This window comes from Lissotriton vulgaris, chromosome 9 (genome assembly GCF_964263255.1).
Source record: "Lissotriton vulgaris chromosome 9, aLisVul1.2, whole genome shotgun sequence".
NCBI lineage: Eukaryota > Metazoa > Chordata > Amphibia > Caudata > Salamandridae > Lissotriton > Lissotriton vulgaris.
The window spans coordinates 253,783,732-253,798,067 of NC_141697.1; the positions used below are offsets into that span (position 1 = coordinate 253,783,732).

At 47.9% G+C, this 14,336-nt stretch overlaps 1 protein-coding gene across 1 annotated transcript in view; it reads left to right on the top strand.

Annotated features, from left to right (window-relative positions):
* The window catches only part of VRTN (vertebrae development associated), a 61,282-nt gene extending 49,202 nt beyond the window's left edge, over nucleotides 1-12,080 (top strand). The window contains exon 2 of the mRNA XM_086937484.1: nucleotides 8,802-12,080. Within this exon, the coding sequence (XP_086793610.1) occupies nucleotides 8,802-10,836 (2,035 nt within the window). The 3' untranslated portion in view covers nucleotides 10,837-12,080. The remainder of the gene's footprint in view (nucleotides 1-8,801) is intronic.
* The last annotated feature ends 2,256 nt before the right edge of the window (nucleotides 12,081-14,336 follow it).

Genomic DNA, 14,336 nt, shown 5'->3' on the forward strand with positions numbered 1-14,336 from the left:
CACTGACACTGACTCCTGGTGCCCTTATGGCCCAATACCCGTGGAGGGGAGCCGCCACGGCTCTCTTGGCGTAACGAACTACCTTGTTCTATCCAAGTGCTGTATTTAGTCATCCCCCCATTGAACTCACGGATTGATTGAGCTCGATAGAGCGTTTGGGCGGCGACACGTTTTGTTGTTGCCCTTTTGGTATTATGTTTATGTTCAGGTTCTTCATTTTGAGACTAGTGTTGGCATTGAAATGCAACTGCGTGCATCCTTGGGTCTGTGGGAGAGGGCGGGGGGACAAAATGTTCATTGCTTGCTGCTGCTGTGCGGGTGTGGGCGGGGCGGGTTGGGGGCCCGGGGGGGGGGGGGGGGGATGGGTACCTGGGCGCAATGAATACCATGATGGCTACGATTAAATTTTGTACCTGGGGCATGCACACACCCTCGCGTAGATACCAGGTGTACTCATATCTTAAAAGACATCAGATCCAGATTGCACTACTGCAGGAGACACACCTGGTCGCTGCCGAGGTGGCCGCGCTTCGCCGTAGGTGGAGGGGACAGATAATAGCCACCACCTTTTCAGCATTTGCGCGAGGGACCCTGATCTGGGTTCGGCCCGGGGTTCCGTTTGCACTGACACACCGCACTATTGACACTGAGGGGCGCTATGTCTTCATGCAGGGCAGACTAGACGGGCAACAGATTGTCATAGCCTCCATATACGCACCTAATGTAGACCAGGGGAAATTCTTCACGCGGTTATCGGCAGTAATTGCAACCTGGCCAGACGCACCCCTGATGATAGGCGGGGATTACAACTGCGTGTTAGATGCCTCCCTTGACCGCTCGTCCCCCCCAGCGGCACTCGCCCCAGTACAGACAACCTCTAGGGCCCTGCTTGACTGGGCAACACAGTGGAACTTACGAGATGCCTGGCGCGTCAGAAACCCCACCGCCCGGGTGTATTCCTACTACTCGGGAGCCCACTCCTTACATGTCAGGTTGGACAGATACATGATGTCCCGTGACCTGATTCCCTCCGCGACAGACACTGACTACCTGGGACGGACGCACTCGGACCATAACCCACACACGCTGGTCTATGGATGGAAGCGCCCGCATCCACCCGTGCTTACATGGCGCCTGCAACCGGATCTCCTGCTTGACACCGCATTCCGAGAAGAGATATCCGGGAAGATCTTACAATATTTCGAGGACAATACTGACTCGACCTCCTCCCCGAGGACCGAGTGGGACGCCTTCAAGGCGGTGACCCGGGGCAGCTGCCTCGGCGTACAGGCGGGCCTACGTAGACAAGTGGAGAGAGAATTGACGCGGGCGGAGGAGGACCTGTTAGATAGGGAACGGGAGGCAACGGGGGGTGATGATTCCCAACTAATCTCGGCTAGGGCAGACCACGCTGTATTGATGGAGCGCCTAAAGAACATTAACTTCGCAGCACACTCCGCGCGCACCCACAGCGCAGGTGACAAGCCCGGCAGGTTACTGTCGTGGTTGGTGCGACAAGACACACAATCCGCGCCGGTCCTATCAATCCGTACGGCCCAGGGCGTTGAGGTTTACACCCAGACGCAGATCCATGGAGCGTTCACATCGCATTACAAATCCTTGTACAGCACACGGCTGCGGACCACAGTGGTGGAGATCACAGACTACCTAGCGACACTGCAGCTCCCGACTGCCACCGCTGCCCAACAAGCAGAGCTGGGTGCCGCACTCACCGGCGAGGAACTGCGGGAGGTGATTTTCTCCCTCTCCAATTGCAAGGCGCCAGGCCCTGACGGACTCCCGGCGGAATTCTATAAGGCCTACTCGCTGGTGCTGATACCGGAACTGCTGAAAATGTATAAGGCGGCGTCGGAAGACGCTGAACTCCCGGCGTCCCTAAATGCGGCTAACGTGGTCTCCCTGCTGAAACCGGGTAGAGAAGCGAACGAACTCGGCTCATACAGGCTGTTAGCGCTCCTCAACACCGATTTATAAAATACTTGCAGCGGCGCTGGCCCAGAGGCTTGCACCACTGATCCCCGCTCTGGTGCACTCTGACCAGAATGGCTTCGTACCCACCCGGAGCACGTCCTACAATCTACGCCGCTTTTTCAGGGTCCAGCGATATGCTATCCCGGCCTGGCCACGCTCGGGGTGCATCGTGCTTGATCTGGAGAAAGCGTTCGACTCGGTGGAATGGCCATATCTCCTCCGAGTCCTCGAGAAGTACGAGCTGGGCGACGCCTACGTCCAGATGGTGGAACTCCTCTATTGAGCGCCCGAGGTCCGGGTCCGGACTGGACGGTTGTTCTCCGACAGGATCCGCATCGGGAGAGGTACCAGACAGGGCTGCCCCCTCTCCCCTATATTATTCGCCTTGGCGATGGAACCACTGGCGGAAATGCTCCGCGTCTCCGGAATCGCCTGGGGCATCCCACTAGCGGATGGCATCCACTCGGTGTCTCTGTATGCCGACGATTTATTGCTATATGTTAGGGACCTCACGCGTATTCCAACGGCGATCACGGACATCTTTCGGAAATTTGGAGACATGTCGGGGCTCCACGTTAACTGGGCCAAGTCGGGAGCCTATGCATTCGATGGCGAGATGCCACAGTGTGATGTGCGCATGATGGGTGAGACGCTCCGATGGCACCCGACGGTATTCCGGTACCTTGGGATCTTAATTTATCGGGACCCAGTGGATCTCCTGGAGGGAAACCTAGTGAGAGCGATATCCTCGCTTACGGCCCAGGTCACGTTTTGGAACTCCCTCCCACTGAATGTGCCGGCAAGAGTGGCTCTAACCAAGATGATAATGCTTCCCCGGCTCCTCTATTATTATACTAACCTGCCAGTGTATGTGCCGGCGCGCATATTTAAGGGATTGGAAACCCTCACCAGACGCCTCATTTGGAATAAGGGGAGACCCCGGGTGGCACTGAAGACCCTATACGCAGCCACTGACGCCGGGGGCTTAGCGGTTCCCGATCAGGAGCTCTATTACTTAGCAGCACAGCTGCAATGGGTCGCCTACTGGCTGAGCGGTAAGAATCTGATGGACACGGCCACCGCCGACACCATCCTATCTCCCGTTCAGGTAATAACGCTCTTCCACCCCCTAACACAGGGCCGACCCCCCACGCAGGTGCATGTGGCGGTAGCAAAACGGTGCTTCGCACGGAGCCTCAAGCTCACCAAACATACGGTGCCCTATGCTCCGAACCTACCTCTGCTGGGGACTCCCTTGGGCGCTGACACGTTGTCCTCAACCGAGCTGCGCAGCTGGACAGCGGCAGGCTTGGACGACCTGAGCGGCCTGTATAGCGACAGAGAGCTACTGCCCTTCGAGGCCTTGGCCGCGGACACAGAGCTGCCAGTGGGTCAATTCCTGGCACACGCCAGACTCCTGCATGAGTTGACGATGGCATGGGGTGATCTTAGCCATGAGCCACCCACTCATTTGCTCATCCAGTACTTACATGTGATGGGCGATGGGTCCCACATTGTGCACTGGCTTGCACAAGCCCTACACAGTCATACTCAATTTTCCTCTCGGAGACTGAGGGAAAAATGGGCGAACGACCGAGGCACAGACTGGACGGACAAACAGTGGGCCGCTATATTAGCAGGCGCCAGAGATGTCCCCCGCAACGCGCGATTTAAAATTATCCAATATTACATCATCCACCGCGCATATCTATCTCCGGATAAGCTGAATCGCTACTTTGGACTCACTTCGTCGGCGTGTCCCAGATGTGGCCTCCTGGACTCCGACTTCCTACATGCACTCTGGAACTGCGCTCATCTCACCCCGTACTGGTCGGCGGTCACGGACATGCTGACGGCAGCAACGGGCGTCACCCTCCCCAAGTCGTGGGAAGTATGCCTATTGGGACTCTACAAGAGAACCAAGCAGACTAAACTACGGGAGCGTTTTTGGGACTTGGGCCTCATTACGGCCAAACGCCTTATCACCAGACGATGGAAAAGCGCTGCCCCGCCGCGCCCTGCAGACTGGCGCCGCTCTCTTGGCAACTGGGCTTGTGCGGAGAGTGTGTCTCTACACAGGGAGGAAACCGCCGGCCTACGGAAATACCCGATAGCCCAAGACTGGGATGCTACCCTAATCGCTTATCACCGAGCGTGTGCCCAGGCCGGCATTGAGTGCCGTCCCGACACGGAATAGAAGGGGCCCAATCACTTGCTACCCACACCTGGCACAGGCTCCGCCGCCACCCCCCCCACCACCCCCAGCTCCTGAGACCTCACACGACAGAGATGTCCCCTGCCGCTCCCCCCCCCTCCCCCCGCCTTTCGCCCCCCCTCCCCCTACAGCCGCAGCGACACCGCCTCTCCAATTGTCCCCGCCCCCGCGCGACCCACACAGGATGCACCACACACAGCTAGAGTTTTAGATACACTACCACCCACGCAAATGCAAGTCCAACAGTTATTGAAATGTTTCTCCCCTCCCCTTGTATTATGCTCCCCCGTTATATCTTTTGGTTGACACAGAGGCTGTTCATACTGTACTCATGATACTGCTGGGTCCCCCCTTCCCTGTTCACGTCTCGCATGAAGCAGGCTGGATGCGTCCGTGGTCAGGGAACAGACACCCGGCGACCCATACGACAGCAGAGGGTATGGCACCGCCTCTACCCGCTACCGTACTGATCAGGGAACTCAACTCCGAACAATGACTGTTGGCTCTCGTGACCACGCTGGTCCTTCTGCAGTGCTACGACCTGCGAGCACTGCATCATGAGACATTTCCTGGTACCGTCACTTATGGACTAATGCACTTCCATCAGCGAATGTTTATTTTCACTCATGTATAACCGAAATGTCACCATGTATTATTTGCTGAGTGCCGTTTGTGACAATAATGCATTGTTATGACACTGTATGAATAACTACTGGCTTATCTGTGAAACTAAATAAAGTTTGGGACCGTTGGTCTTAAAAAAAAAAAAATGGAGAAAGATCCAAGACCTGCTGCATTATTTCACAGGAGTTACAATAGAGATTGACTTCCTAACAACTGTCTTGCGCCTACATGTCAACCCCGCACATCAGAACTCGATCCACACACTTCCTCATTAGTGGACCTCCTCCCCTCCTTGGGCACCAAAACAGATCTCTCAGATTGGGAAGTCCACTTCCTCAAGCTCCTTTAGCAAATGGTGGAATTTACTATGCTCTGTCAGAGGCACTGACAACACTCAGCAAACTAAGCTTCGTTACACTTCTGGCCACAGTCACCTTTGGGATGCCTTTGATAAATACCTGCAGGAGAACAAGCCTCCATGAATTCACCTCTTAGATCACCTTTTGGTCTGGGGTAATGCCCGGAATTCATCTTCGTCTGCTTAATCTCTTGACTGGTGTGTACCCTGCCCAGTGTATATATAAAAAAAAAACAATGGTTCCGTTGGGCATGCAAACTATTTCTTTTTGAAATAATATTTTTTTATGTATTACTTTACATCCTTCATAATGATATCTGAAATATTTAAAAATGGAACGCATAGCAAAGAACACTGACGCAAATGTTATGAGTATCTTGTATTATATAAATTAAATCATTTATATATACTCATAAGTTTGTAAATTAGGCTGTGAAAGCAAGGTGAAGCTTACAGTGATGTGTACTAAAGTGATATTTGTGCTCAGTGGTAGAACATGGTGCATATATTATGTACAAGGTGAATAAAACCACAGTATATACCAGGAAAGGCCAGAATATTACGAAAAACACAATGACTCTGAAGCTTGAACAAATTATTCAATCATTTGCACCCAGAGCTTTGATAGATCTGGACCATAGGAGATCGTTGACATTTCAACCCAATCAATGCTTAATTAAGTAGTCAAGGCGGGTCTTCATCAGGACAGGTGTGGGGGAGTAGTGGATGACAGCCCTCTGTAAATCACAGAATCAATCTTGATTTGTAGGTCATCATTAAAAGCAACCAATCCAATGGTTCAATCGGCCGTGGTCTCGCTCCCGGCCTGGAAGATCTGATGTAGGTAAATGACTTTCTAGATGCGCAGGGAAGTGTTAATATAAGATGCGAAGCCAGGAGTGAGTCCTGGGACAGTGCTGCTGTCTCGTAGCCAGTGTAGGCGTCCCATCTCCTCCTCGCTTCTCCCTCAACTCCAACCTTTTTCTCAACTATGTCCTCTTTCTGCCCCTCTCATGCCCCAGCTGTCCTCTTCTGTTGTACACTCGATATATACTGCTATGTTTGCTCTGTGATAGGAGACATTTAGTAAGCACTTGTTATGCTATGTTATGCCTCTGACGCATCTGTATATTGTCACCAAATATAACATACAATTGCTGTCATTCCCTTTCTCCTCTTTCCCGCAACTGGAGTGTACTGCTTTTCTTTTATTTACTTTTTTCTTTGCCGTTTTGTGTCCAATAAAAAAATATCTGAACAAAAAAAAGATCTGCGTTGTAGTAGCCTGTTGTCCAATAAGTCCAGTCCCACCCACACACCTCCCCATATTACCCCAGTGTCTGGTTGGCCCTGAAATCAGTGTCAGCGCTCACATATTATCTTAGGAGGTTGCCACCGGCGCCCTTTAATGCTAGCACTTCCCACTGCAGCTTCTGTTATGTCAATTTCTTTGACATACTTCCTTTTGTCTGCCTTATTGCTATGTACAGAGCTTACCTGACACTCCCATTTTGATTTTCACATAACTCAGTAAAACCATTACATTGGATTTGTTTAATTTAAGCAATGTATCCAGAGATGGTTTCACCCCGAGTTGTTATCCATATGGATGTTTCCATATGCATTCTGTTTTTGTAGCCCAGCGTTTATGATAGAAACAGTCTACAAATACCAACAACATTCAGAGAAAAAAGCAAGACTGGATCGGTTACTAGCCTATCTATCATGGTTCGCCTTTAAAGCTCTTATATTTCAGTGGACGTCGTCTACATCAAAATTAGGGCTCACAGTTTTATGGTATTTATTTTTTGAACATTTCGGTCTGTATTTATCCATATTTATTTTTGGTTTTGTGAAAGCTGAAATTAGTATATTTCCACATTTATTTAATCAATAAATATGCACTAATGCTTGAATGCCTGCCAGTTTTCAATGCTGTGAACACCTGCTGAAGATATATCAATGCACTTATATGTAAATATGCAAACTTCAGTATCAACCTTGTGTCTATTTATGTACCATTGTTAAAGCCTCTTTACTATAATCCCTTTCTTTTTTAACCCCGTACCTATCAATCCGCACAGCTATGGGCCTGGCAGTCATGGCTAACCATATTTAGAATTACTCGAAAGCAATCCAATTTCTGTTTTTATCTGCATTTAGAAATACATACAGAAACGAAAAAGAAATTCTGTCTGTATTTATCTATAAAAATCAGTAAAAACGGAAAATAGGGAGCCTTAATCAAAATCAACCCCTGGTCACGCCTATGTCGGAGCAGTCAGCCAATTCCACATAGGTGAATGGCTAGAAGGGAGGTGTGCTGAAAGAACAGTGCATGCCAGTGGTGTTTTAGATAAGCCAGTGATAGGCCAGCCAGGGTCATTCTTGGAGAAAAAAATAGAATTTCTCTCACATTGATTAATAGTGCTCATCAGAAGTGGTTCTTTCTTGCAAAATTACTATTTATCTAAGCACTGCACAGTTAGTACAGTGATCAGTAAAAGCACTACAGTTACGCCTACCAGATATAAAAATGCACAAGTTAAGCACTGCATGAAAAACTTGCTACAGCCATTTCATTTTCCCTGCCCATTGCTCTTTGGCAGGAAGGCCTCCAGCCACACACCAATAGATGCAGGTTGCCACTATCTACATGAGCAATACATGGTTTCCCTTTTCCTTCTTATTTCATGTGTATATGTACTTCATACAGTATAGGCACTCAATACTTCAGAATTAAACAAAAACTTTTATAAAAATAATTTAAAGAATCAAATGGAAATAATCCTTCCCAAGTTATATAAAACAAAACTTTGACAGAGTCCTTCAATAAATCATTATTTTCATAAACGTTTTTGTTTAATTCTTAAGTATTGAGTGACTATACTATTTGAAGTACATATACACATGAAATAAGGAGGAAGAGGGGAACCATATATTGTTCTTGTTTTACACTATGCTGTTCCATTTTCTACCTAGGGTTAACTTAAGTGTTTTGGACCACCAACTACATACCCTTGTCAGCCTTTTGCATAAGAACTTGGTATTCGGCCTGTCCCGCCTCCAATCCCCAGTATCCTTTTCACTTCACAGGAACACCTCTCCCTCTACCAACCATCAATCCTTAATTGAAGCAGCTGATCCTTTACCATAGTTCAGAAAATGTCATTGATCCTTCTCTCCCCGGCTAGCTGACAATAGGAACTTATCCCTCTACCGGCCTCCCTTATTAAAAATACCCGGCTCTCCTCTGTTAAACACTTGTCTTTAATAGAAGCACCTGGTCCTCTGCTTATCCCTTGAACAAAAGTAAATCATACTTTCTCTGTCCCAGATCCCCCCTCCACTGTAGGTAGAAGCAAGTGGAAGTCTTCCCACCCCCTGTACAGAACCCAACCTGCCTCCCCCAGTAAAAGAGTTTGGCTTGCTATAAGCACTGAAAAATTGGCCTTCTACCCTTTTTAAAGAATTTATTCTGCTAGATATCTGCCAGTAGAACTGCCGGTCTCTCTACCTCTCCCCACTTCTGTATGCCTCGCACTCTTTCCATCCTTCCCTTATCGCTCCTTATAAATGTAGAGTACTCACTCTCATTCTTTTGTTTTCTAGAATGCTCCAGAGAAACCAGCTAGTGCAGTCTGTGCTGCAGGAGTTGCAGGAAGCTACAGAATGCTTTGGCCTGGATGGACTCAACTGTGCTGCTGTGGAGGCTGTGAGGACGCTGTCCTCCTTTACCATACCCAACACTGGCGCCCGATACTTTGAAGGGGAGATGGAGGTCGACCTCAAAGCTAAAAGTCTGTATCCAGATGATGCTCCCAGAAATATGGTGCCCTTGACCTGTTGTGGAGGCGGAAACCAGCTCTTTGAGGCAGCGAGCATGCTGCTTTGGGGGAGTCCCAACATGAGCCTGGAGCTGCAAGTGAGGACAGTTGTGGAGATGTTGCTCCACAAGCAATACTACATTAATGGCATGATCGACTCCAAAGTCATGCTGCAGGCAGCCCGCTTCTCCCTCTGCACAGAGGAGTCACCTGATATGATGAACCTGCCCTTCACTATACTGGAGGCCATCTTTGATGCTGACATTAAAGCCACCTGCTTCCCTGGGACCTTTGCCAACATGTGGCACGTGTACGCCTTGGCTTCTGTCCTACAGTCTAATATCTACTCCATCTACCCTATGAGCAACCTCAAGATCAGGCCATACTTTAACCGTCTCATCCGTCCGCGGAGCTGTCAAGGGAAACCCACCACATTTCACATCATGTGGTCTGGGCAGCTGCTGGCCGACCTCTCTTTCAGACCTCAGAGCTTTGTGCCAGTGGTGGGGCTGGAGGAGCTAGAACCCATGAGCCCCCTGTGTGAGGCGCCGACAGAACCAGCCAAGACTCTGGAGCTCCTGAACAGTGACCCTCAGCTCACCTACTCAAACCTACGGGAAAAGTACAGCATCACAAAGAGCACCTTCTATCGGTGGAAGCGTCAGAGCCGGGAGCACCGCAAGAAAGCAGCAGCAAGATACGAGGCCAAGCACTTCCTGCAGTGCTGTTTCCAGGATGGTGACATGGTACCTCTGCATCGCTTCCGTCAACTCTTCCCTGAGATTTCCCGTTCCACCTACTATGCCTGGAAACATGAAATGCTGCAGAGTCACTTCAACCCGATACCTGCAGCTGCAGGCAGTACTGTCCAGTTAAAGGAATCTACTTTACAAGCCAAGGGAAAGAGCGGAGCGAAAGAGGTGATTTCTCATCAGGGACACCAAGAGAACATTGCCTTGCCTGCAGGTCAGAACCAAGCTGGGGTTTTCATGCAGGGAGCCAAGAGCTATCTAGAGAAATGCATCTCCATGAACACGCTGGTTCCTTACCGTAGCTTCAGACATAGTTTTCCTGGGATCTCCAGGTCCACCTACTACAACTGGAGACGGAAGGCCATCAAATCTAACCCAGACTTGCACTCATCAGAGCCCCCATCGCTTTGCAGGGAGGAGTCCCCAACAAAGCATGGGCTCAGAAATGGAATCTTGAAGGGACACGGTTCTTTGAGTCGCAGGAAACGGGTGAGAAGTTCAGCTGCTTTCTACCCTCCCAAGCCTTCTCTCCATCTTCATGGGAGATTGCTCCGTCGAGCTGCAAGAAGGCTTGTCTGGAAGTGGTGCCTGCCATATTGTAAGTTCCGCCTCCGGTACCCAGTAATGTCTTCAACACCCTTCTGGTTCTGGAAGACCGCTACCAAGAGAAAGCGGAAAGTGCTGGGACCCAAGATCCCAGAATTACATATTACTCCAAACAACTTTGTACCCAAAAATGATGTAGAAGAGCACGGATACAAAGAAATGCCAATGCCATTTGTAGACGGAAACCAAACTGAGAAAAGGAAGCTTAGCCCATATAATGCCACCATGACCAGTTACACACTGCCCATTCATGCCTCCGATGATGCCAGCGTCTTTGTCATGGACGTTATTGCCACGGCGCAGTTTAAAGTGCAGGCCAAGCTCTTCTTGCAACAGCGCTTTGCTGCCAAGAGCTTCCCATCCTACAAGGAGTTCCGCACACTCTTCCCATTCACAGCCCGTTCCACCTACTACATGTGGAAGCGCGCTCTGCATGATGGCATGACGCTTGTGGAAGCCTGACCAGCTTTGGCAGATCGAGGACTCCACAAATGTCTCCCTGAGAAAAATGTTTCTTTCCTGGAAAAGAACTTTTTTTTGCGACCTTTATTTAACTTTCTGTCACCCAATTAAATGGAGAAAAACAGTAGAAATGGTTCTGATTAACTATTTTATGACCACATGCTATCTGTTCCTTTTTCCATATGCGGTGATAAACCAGCCTTATTTTTTAGATGGAGTTTGGCAGGCATGATGCAATCAGCGTGTATATATATATATATATATATGCTTTTGGATATAGAAGTGCATGTAAATATAAATATCTCTTTAGATAAGAGGATGAGTTTTGATCAAGAGCCTGCCACGGGTATCATTGATGCATGGCATACAGTAGAGTAAGTCTGAGGCTGGCAAAAGGTTATATGGCTGAACTGTGGGATTTGTATATGATCCTCACTGTACATCAGGATAGTATTGCTACCGGCTTTAATTCTTCAGTTATAGGGTACGGGCCTTTCCAAACAAATATAGGCACGCAAGGATTGTTAGAGGGGAGCATTTCTTCAGGGTTGCAAGAGATCTTAAGTTTTGTTTCTATAAATGATGCATAGTAAACATCTCACTGGGTCTCAGTCCAGTGAAGTCATGTGGTCACCTTGGATGGGTAGTTTTGGCAGGGGTCAGTTGGAACAGTGCATGGGGGGACTTTGGAATTAGTAGTGTGACGAAGGTTGCACAGACCACTTACACAAGTTCTTCTTATAGTATGGAAAGATTGAGTGGTGGGGTCGAGAGAGCCTCAATAACCTTCCCTAGTAGGAAGAAGTGGCAAGGTTGAAGAAACTGGCAGGCCCTAAAGTAGAAATTAACAAACACATGAGAAAGGGAGAGATTACAAGGTACGCATGGAATTGAAGCTGTGAACACGTTTCAATGAAGTAGGAGCCGCATATCTCCCACACTTTTTGGTATCCTAGTTGTCTCTTCAGATTCAACAAAGGATTTGTGCTGGAACATGAACCTTTTTGATTTTCTAAAAGCGTCAGTATTGAGGAATGAAAGGCATTTCAGGGCACCCCTCACATCCTTTGGAAACTTTCTTCTCGTACAACGGATGAAGCAATCCGGACCCACATTAGTTTGCTCTTGCTGGTAAATTTTGCTCCTCTGCTGGAGAGATTAGTTTGGCTCATGCTCATTGTGTTACCGTGATATAAATATCTCCATCGGAGGATGGAGCACAGAATAAAAGCATTTCACCATGAGTGGTTTTGTGTCCATATTTGTTAGTTATTTTATTATGTTACGCACACTCCTAAATCGTGCATGCCCAAGTAATTTGGAGCCCTGGAGTCCATAGACATTCTGGAGGTTGACTCGGATTTTAAAAGAGGTGCATCCAGTCTTGTTTTTTGAAACCACAGGGAAGCACCTGATGCATATGGTCACTTGGATTGATGGTTGGAAGTAAACATTCAGTCCAGGTATCCTAGGACCTGGCTGCACTGTTGTGCTTCTTAGCAATGATTGGGGATGCACATATAGGCCCTTTTAATATGAATTTCTCCATCATTTATATCAAGAAATGTCATACTTTCTTGTAAAAATAAAAAAATCTGTCCAACATTTATAGGAACCACAATTGAAAAGGACATCTTCTGCTTCATACAATCACAGTCCTAAAGCCCACTTGTAGGCCTTTCGTGGTAGGATTTCGTTTGTGTCCACTTTTTAATACCTTCACTGAAATAGCCTCCGAGTTTGGTGATCCTTGCAGCTTAGTAGATGAGTAAATGCTTTTGTGCTGTCAGATGCACGCTTGCTTTCTTTGGCGTTTCTTAAATCTGAAAACAAATGCCACATAAACCTAAAAGTATGACTTTTTACAGTTTATCTTAGATGCACAGAAACCCAAAGCATCCAAATTCTGCAGACTGTGTTTGCAGTAGTTTAACCTACGAGTTCTGGCTCTTTTGTGCAGCACAAATATTCTTGTGATGTTGGAGGGCATGAAGTGCATTCTCACGTTAGAAGACGTCTCCAGATGATGTAAGAAATCAGAAGGCCAGTGAGCTCATTGGGTATTAAACCAGAATCACTTGATGGCCAAGGCTTGGGGTAGTTATTACACAGACATGACTTAAGCTGTTTGCTGAATTTCTCTTTGTTTTTGCATCTCTGGCCTGAACTGCAGACAGTTCCCCGGCTCTGTTCCCAGCGCTCTGAAGTCGGTCACTAAGCTTGCTTTTGGGTAGGGGGGACTTTCGGTAGTTCTGTTGAGTAGTGTGAGGGTGTCTACATTTTAAGTTTGTGGTGAAAATGAAGGTCAGTAACTGGAGTATGCATGATAAATTACAACAAGAAAGCTAAAATATGATCCATTTATTGACCGATAGCCACTGACATGATCAGCGTTTCCAGCCCAAAAAGAACCCTGGCGGAAGCTTTCCTAAAATCTTATGAAGGCTGAAGTGAATTCAGTGGTAAACCAAGATCTGCCCCACTTCCAAAGTCAAGTCTTGATCGAACAAGAGTTGACAGCGATCACTCTGGGTGAGAAGGATAGACAAGGCAGAATTCCTCTTTTGTTTGTGGCGATAAAAACATCTTCTAGTGATTGCTGCAGTATGAGATTTCACTGATAGTTCTACTTCACCAACTTTTCCGACATTTGACAGTGGCTCCGTGGTAATGCCCATCGAAGCAGGCCAGATCCTGGTGTTTCATCATGGGCAGTTGATATATGTTGGAAGAGTTCTAGAATTGGTTGGGTTAAGTTTCGGAACGCTGGTACTTATCCACCACCACCACCACCAAGTGGAATCCAATGCCGGTGACTCATTAACAGAGGAGGCTCTGGAGTTTTACATGAGCTCTTCTAAGTTTTGTAATTGGTCTGCATCACTTTAGAACCTTCTTACTTTCAATTTGTCTCCAGACGTTGTCTCTGAATTTACTGTCATCTTGCATTCGCACCAGTGGGAAAACGCCTACTGACCATGGCCATGGGAGTTATGTCCCAAAGGCAAGTGACATAAGGTATAACTAAATTATGCAAGAAATGTAAACTGCCACCAAAAAAGTTAAATTGTCTGACATACTGTTTATTTAAGGGGAAATTGTATGGCACACTGTGATATTAACTATTTGAACACACATTGATTGAAAAGCTTACAGAAATGCTTCTAGTACATCACCCAGTCAAACGCCCTACTGGTATTCATACATTTTAGCTCTGCGCCCAGTTTCCTGATTTTGGTCACCCCTTAGAAAATGATCGAGGTCTCTGGTTTGAGCCCATTGACTGGCCAACTTCCTTCCCATGCCACAGTGGGCACTGTTGGACAACCGGTGAGCTTCTTCTATGCATGCCTGAGCCAATACATGGTGCCTTGCCACCCTTTTTCCCGTTAGGCACAGTGTCTTAGGGTCTCAGAACTAACTAGCTTTCCCAGAGAATCCAGTGCTTCAAACTTCTAAGAGGAAGGGGTCAAATCTTTATCAACTTTGGGCGTCGGCTC